Source organism: Phoenix dactylifera, chromosome 3 (assembly GCF_009389715.1).
Source record: "Phoenix dactylifera cultivar Barhee BC4 chromosome 3, palm_55x_up_171113_PBpolish2nd_filt_p, whole genome shotgun sequence".
NCBI lineage: Eukaryota > Viridiplantae > Streptophyta > Magnoliopsida > Arecales > Arecaceae > Phoenix > Phoenix dactylifera.
This window is the reverse complement of record NC_052394.1, coordinates 20,856,907-20,864,176: the sequence shown is the minus strand read 5'-3', so window position 1 is coordinate 20,864,176 and position 7,270 is coordinate 20,856,907. Positions and strand designations below refer to the sequence as shown.

At 39.8% G+C, this 7,270-nt stretch overlaps 1 protein-coding gene across 1 annotated transcript; it reads left to right on the top strand.

The window, feature by feature from the left end:
- The first annotated feature begins 3,388 nt into the window (after nt 1-3,388).
- Nucleotides 3,389-5,111, top strand: LOC103718152 (UPF0098 protein CPn_0877/CP_0992/CPj0877/CpB0906). The gene is made up of 2 exons (XM_008806839.3): nt 3,389-3,896; nt 4,851-5,111. The coding sequence occupies exons 1-2, from the start codon at nt 3,471-3,473 to the stop codon at nt 4,923-4,925; spliced, it is 501 nt and encodes a 166-aa protein (XP_008805061.1). The 5' UTR covers nt 3,389-3,470; the 3' UTR covers nt 4,926-5,111.
- The last annotated feature ends 2,159 nt before the right edge of the window (nt 5,112-7,270 follow it).

The following is a 7,270-nucleotide window of genomic DNA, read 5'->3' as shown; positions in this document are numbered from 1 at the left end:
AGTATGGTTTACGAAAATTATGAAATGATTTATAAACTCTCAGATTGCTAGGTACGACTCTCGCTAGCGAGTAATAATAGCTCGGCATATGATCCTGCCAACAGGTAATAGTAGTTGGCATATGATCCTGCCAGCAGGTAATAGTAGTTGGCATATGACCCTGCCAGCAGGTAATAATAGCTGGCATATGATCTTGCCAACGGATAATAGTAGTTGGTAAAGATTATAGCTTTGTCACGGGATAATAATGGCCATAGCTACACTTTATTTGAGAGCATGATTTTCATAGCATGAAATAATGACAGAATTTTATAATGCATATCCATATTTATAAACTTACTTAATTAGGCATGCATTGCTTTATGCCTGATTTGGATATATAGGTATATGAAATGCTTTACTTTGTATAATTGTAATCTTCTTTAAATAATGCATTGGCATGAAGAATTGTATGCTTGATCCAGTAAGATAGTGCATGGTAACTTACTGAAGCCGCATAGCTTACATAACTTTTTTTATTTTCTTTCAGGTAAATAAGAATGCTAGGAGTAGAAAGCTTGATGTTCTTTAGGGTTTGGGGAAAAAAAAAATTTGAAATGTTCAAATGTTTAGAGCTCTGTATCGTTCCTTGTTGATAAACATTTTATGATTAAAAAGTCATTTTTGATATGAAATGTAAATGTAGCTTCGTGTTATTATGGCAATGGCTTGTAGCAGCCACGGCCATGTCACGGGCCGGATTTGGGGTGCGATAGTTATTGTAAATTATAATGATGCTATGGTGAAAAAGTTAGGACAAAGCAATCATATTAAGCAAAATAGTGAAAATCTGATGCAACATTTCGTTGATAAATGAAATGAAGTACATTCCAAAATCATGAGAGGAAGTAATGTTGTTATTGATTTGAATCATATTATATGACGAAATATCGTATTAAACTAATATATGGATCCGCTCTATATTAAGAAAAAAAAAATTGGTTGGATACTGGTAATTTTATATAATAACTATGATAACAGATGATATCTAATAGTGGCTGTAAATTTAAATATACATTGCATCAATGCATGTATAATTAAAGGAGCGGAGCGCCTCTGATGTCACTACAACAGCCATCGTTGCAAATAGTATTCAAGGTGGCATGGGTACGTAGAACCTCAGGGCACGTAGAATATGAATGCCGGGTGGCATGGGGGCATCAAGACTCATATTAATCGACTGTTCTAGGTCTTTTTTTTTCCTCCATGTTTCTTTACTCTTGAGATTCCAGACTAGCTCCTGACACCGGGGTGCTTTTCATCGAACCCAAAGCGGATCCCCGGCGTCCTGTCGAGGATGCGCTCTTCGATTTCTATCCTCACATCTGCAGCTGTTACAGATGCTTCCTTTGTTTTCTTCCCTGTTTCTTATAAAGCTGGTATTCTCATGCTAGATATGCGGACGATATTAAATAAAAAAACTGTGATTCGCTGTAAAAGAACTAAAGAAGTTTCTTTTTTCTTTTTCAGAAATACAGTATGAAGTAGTTAAAATCAAAATATTGGAATAGATCCTTTGCATATCTGGATATTAAAGATTTGTCCCTTGTAGAAATCTCTTTTCTTTTCTTTTTTGTTGAAAAATTCTTTTGTGAAAACTCGGTGTCTAAGGATGTGCATTCGATTTAAGGCACCAAAGATGTCAGTAAGCCAAACCATGGCCCTATTTATTATTACAATGGCCTTTCAAAGATCTTAAGTCATCGAACATTTGTTCTCATCATAGAACAAGAATGTCATGATGTAAATCCTGGATCGAATTATCTCAAGATGCTAGTGTTCCATGCGCCATACCCTAGTGCTCGAAGCACATTAATTCCAAGGAACTGGGAGCTGTGTGACGTACAAGTGCAGGTCGTACATCAATACTATTTTATTATGAAGGATTTGTAACTGGGCCACGCTAAGCTAGCTCGGTCTTTAAGCTGCCGGCCGTTGCCTAAGCATGCCTTGGGATAAGAATAAAAAGGGATATAATCTCTTCTAATCTCTTTTATGCGATGGGCAATATGGGGCACGGCTCCTATTTATGAAGCTTACATATGCTTATTTCTATCTTCATGTTTGTTGATTTGCGGAGTATGCTATTTATTCCCTATACGGTTCTCAATCATGGATTTGGATGAAGATTCCTGAACCTCCTACAAGGAAAAGCTCTTAATATAAGAGTGCCAACCAGCTTAGTTAAAAAGTTATTGTCAACATATATATGCAAATAGATTACGAATTAAGTCTGTATGTGTATGGTGGTCAATCGCCGTCATTGATAGATGCTGGGCTCTAAAATTAGACTCTCCAATGCTAAGGAGAAATTATAGAAAGTATAACAGTAAGTAATATTTGAGTAATTTCACTGAATTTGTTAATCTATGCCAGGTTGAGGAGCAGATCAGAACTAAAGACTGTTTTCTCTAGACCTACATGATTTGGTGTATTTTTAAGGTTTGGTGACTGCGCCGTACATAGCGATAGTGGCACCTTAAGCCAAGCATGAGTCGCACCATGCAAAACAATACACAACGTAGACAAAATAGTTGCAAAGATTTGTGCAACGAGAAGTCCCTAAGGTGCAAGAGGATCACATAACAATGTGCTTTTATAGCTTAATAATTTCTGCGGTAAAGATACAACATATCAAGCTGGTAAAACCCTTAACGACCAGATAATCTAGGAATAAATATTTAGGATAAGGCTACCTATTCCGTAGCTAATTACCTATAGAGCCTTTTAGAAGAAAAAAATAATTCATCATTAGTCTTTCCAAACTAATAAATTATTTCAAATTAATAGACCGTCACGCTTTTCCTACCTTTGGGTCGAGAAATGTTGACATGGTGCACATGATCTAACTCCATTTAACTCTCACTAACTCTTCTATATTGCTAGTGGCAATGCCCAATTCTCGCATCGAGCAGATACGTAAATAAGAAAATTGGTTAGTGCAAACTCACTATAATCTTAGTTGTAAATAATTCTTATCTATATATATATATATATATATATATATATTTATATATATATATATATATATATATATATATATATATATATAAAGGTTGGGGGAGACCAGTTGGCGTGAATAAGGAAAAGACTGATAGGACACGACATAACAATTTCCAACGTCTCCAGCATAAAGTTGATCCTGGGCTGGGCTTAGACACTAAAAATATTCAATTTTACACCCCGGCCCATGATCGGCTCAACTCTAAAACACCTCCAACCCCAAACCCGGCAGGTTCGACACATGTCCAAGACCCATCGCCACGTGTCCCACTAACACCACCATCAAACGCCAAGTGTCCCGCTAACACCACGCTAGAGACCTCCAGAACAGGAGGAAGGAAGGAGAAACCCTCAAACCTCTCCCAAAAAATTCTCATCAAAGACTTCTCTTTGCGTTACCAAGAAAGAGAAGGCAAAGTAAGCTGAGAATGGCACAAGATACGTTGAAGCTTGTTTCCCCATGCATCGACCACGAGGGCCGGCTCCCCCGGAAGTACACCCGCGACGGCCAGGGCGCCCGGAAGGACATCTCGCCGCCGGTGGAGTGGTACGGGGTTCCGGAGGGGACCAAATCTCTGGCCCTCGTGGTCGAGGACGTGGACGCCCCCGACCCCTCGGGCCCCATCGTCCCTTGGACCCACTGGGTGGTGGTCAACATCCCTCCCTCCGTGAAGGGCCTTCCTGAGGGCTTCTCCGGCAAGGAGGAGGAAGTCGGCGGCGACTACGCCGGCATCAAGGAAGGCACCAACGACTTCAAGCTCCCCGGGTGGCGTGGTTCCAAGCCACCCTCGGCCGGCCACCATTTCCGGTTCAAGCTCTATGCCCTCGACGACCTGGTCCATCTCGGCAACAAGGTTTATCTCTATTTCTAAATCCAAAGACCTTCCCATTTATTTAAGTCCTCTTAGGACGGCGGGGCGTTGAACCATCTCAAGTATTGTTACTTAATTGGGACGTTGCTTTTTTTTTTTTATCTACCATTTATTTCCGTTCCACCATCTGTTATAGATTGTGCTTATTAATTATTTCCCATCATGGATAAGTTGCAAATAGTTTTTACAATACTTGTCATTATGATGATATATCCATCGGGCAACCCTTGCATGCGCTGTTAGATTTTCCTTTTCTTCTTTTTAATGAATCTTTTGTGATGGAGTTGCATTTTGAAGACATTTTAGTCCGTTGATGTGCATCAAAATCTGTGCCTATGAAGTGAAATCTTTGTAGCGTAATTTTTTTTACTGTGCGAGGTATGGGTACGTGCACAGATCTGGAAGCATGAAACTCGAGCAATTTTATAATAAAGAGGTGTTAATTATTTTGTCGAAGATCTGACTGGAACTGTATACTATGACTTGAGCATTGTGATTAAAAAGAAGAAAAAAAAATCGTTTCAACTCCTCGTCTGACAGTATGCCTTATTAGGTCCGAAGAGAGAGAAGAATTAATGAGGAAGAAGAAATCATAACATAATTAAAAAGATCTTTGTCCCAGCTATTCTAGATCTTGAGTTTATGAATCGTTCGCGGCCAAGATGAAGAAGAATCCATACGAGAGAAAAGACAAAAAGAGTTTATTGGTTATAGTTGGGAAATCCTTAAGACTATATGGGTAGAATATTGGTATTTAGAGAATTGTCACAAAACAATTCCATGGTGTGCGTTCCAGTCTTTGGAGAATTATCCTGAGACAATTTAATGAACAACCTAATTCAAACAACACTTTTTTAGCATAAAATTACAATTTTTGGCTAGTTGTTTGCATAATTCAAACCCCCCTTTTTGACTTGTTGCTTATGCTCGTGGCAGGTAACGAAGGATAAGCTGTTGGATTCAATTGAAGGACGTGTGTTAGGAGAGGCAGAACTGGTGGCCATCTATTAAATCCGCTGAAAGAAACCTTCTGGTCTTTTCCTTATTTAAAGCTTGATGTGTTCTTTTCTCTCTCTTTTTTTGGTGTCTACCATCCCCCTCTTCTGTTATGCTGAACATGTGCTAATTTAATAAGGCATGCTTTGATCGCAATGTGTTATATATTGATCCATTTGCAGTTATTCCAGACTTTTAGACTCATCAAACTTTTAGAAATAATACAAGGTGGAAGTATGACAACAAGGGATCGGGACTTGCAGCATGTTTTCCATGACCGAGGAGGGTTGTACAGTTCTGAATAGTTGCTACAGAGGAGGCTGTACAGGATAGTTGCTCCATTATTTATCTGTCTCGGAGATGGATGGTTGTGGTTCATCCAAGGAATTCGATCATGGTTGTGTTCGGTGCCAAACATAGGGAATTGCACGATGAGGAATAATGGTCTGCCTTTGAGATGGATGACATGGCGGCTATCTAGAGTTGTACAGCATTTTGACTTGCGATAATACAAATCCATAGATAATTAAATACTATTTGTTGATTGTTTAGATAGTCAGTGCTCCATAAATCTTGATCAAATAGCTTAGTTCACTAGTTTGGCATCATTGTTGTGGTGGTTTGATGATGTACAATAAGAGGCTGAAACTAAGATGCCGGAAGAGATTTAAAAAAAGAGTTCAGGAGAAAAATATTTTTATTGCACTTCATTGTATGGTTGTACCTAGTAGATTTGGTGAACCAAATCTATTTTGTGCCTGACCTTTAGGTCTGAGGCAGTGTGATGGACTGAGTGCAGCCCGGTAAAATGGAATAGCCCATTAGACTTATATTCTCTTGAGAAAATTAGAAAAAGCAAACAAAAAGGAAGACCTGCGGATTAGATGCCACAATGGCGGGTCGTGAGTTCGTGAGTTACGCACCGACGGTTTAGCCTTTGGACTACTCATCGTAGAGGAGCTACGTTGCTATATATTGCAGTGCGTGGCCGATAACCATCGGACAGACTGGCGACAAGGATTTAAAGTCGAATTGGACAAAGATTGCGGTGTGATTTCCGTGACTTCTATATCGTCATTTGTGATGATCTAAATCGATTTCTCAATTTTGGATAAAGATATTACAATGATATTACCTTGTTGTACTGCAATTTATGTGTGCCCACTATCATAAAACTCCCAAGGCGATGACTAGGTCACAAAAGCTCAAGCTGTCCCAATGTATTTGTAATGCTAATAGTTTCAAGTAGATTTGTGATTCTTGCATAAAGGTAACGTGCTGCTTAGTATTATTATTATCAAGATGGATAATTTATACTGTTCTAGTATCAATATATCCAAAAAAATTAAAGAGTAATATAACTTGGAATGCCCTTGTGGCAAGCAGGCAAGTCGTTTCAAGGAGGCCATTCAGTTTGCAGCTCCATTGGCTTCTCAATAAATGTGCCTCACAATAGAGAAGGTGCTCCTTTTCATTAGGCTTCAGATGTTCTGTAGTAAGGGATGTGTACCCACATCCCTAGGTTGCCTTTGGATCCAAGCAATCATAGTATTAGAGTCGCCCTCGATAAGAATGGAGCTGGCTCTCAGGGTGCATCGAGCGTAGCTGATGCCTGTCTAAGCGGCTCTTAATTTCGCTCCTAGGAACCACGGTGTTGAAGGTCAGACTTTCATCTGCATCTATGAGTCTAGAATTTGGGTCTCTAATCATAAATTCTGCTCCGTCTCTAGTGCTATCATCCAACACACAATGTTTGAAGTTTACCTTGAGAAAGCTCGGAAATGAGGGCTCTCAAGAGATGAACACTATCCCAGTCACTGCAAGAGTTGAGGAGGAGTCCCGCATATCCAAAGTTGACAGAGATGCTCAAACAATATACAAGTGGGAGATCTCAGTGGCATGTACAAGAGCCCTTATTAATGTGAATATTGGCGGTTGGTTGCTCTCCCCATATATCCACGTATTTCAGGCCGGCCAAATATGGTAGGAGATATAAGTAGCAACAATGATAGCAGATCTAGATGGCTTCCTGGTAGAGCTCCTCTGAAAGTAGTCCAAGAAGATGTCAATAGGGGTTGCCGATTGAAGCACCTCTAGGGGGGTGCTAGCTAGCCTCCACACTCGAGCTGCTCTCTCATACTGGAAAAGAGTGTGGTCAACAGATTCCTCCACCTCACAGTCGGGGTAGGTCAGTGGAATGCTCAAACCTCTTCTAATCAGAACACCCCCAGTAGGAATGCGACCTCAGGATAGCTTTTAGATAAATAGAGCAATCCTTGGATAAACTCGGAGTTTCCAGATTCATCCATTGCCATGCCTCTGTGTAGGTTCTCTTCTAAAGAGGGAGGTGATAGAGGTCT

Excerpts from the sequence above, each read along its gene's own strand:
- LOC103718152 (XM_008806839.3), top strand. The coding sequence starts at position 3,471 with ATGGCACAAGATACGTTGAAGCTTGTTTCCCCATGCATCGACCACGAG. Across the intron at positions 3,897-4,850 it reads TGGTCCATCTCGGCAACAAG|GTAACGAAGGATAAGCTGTT; the intron begins GTTTATCTCTAT and ends TGCTCGTGGCAG.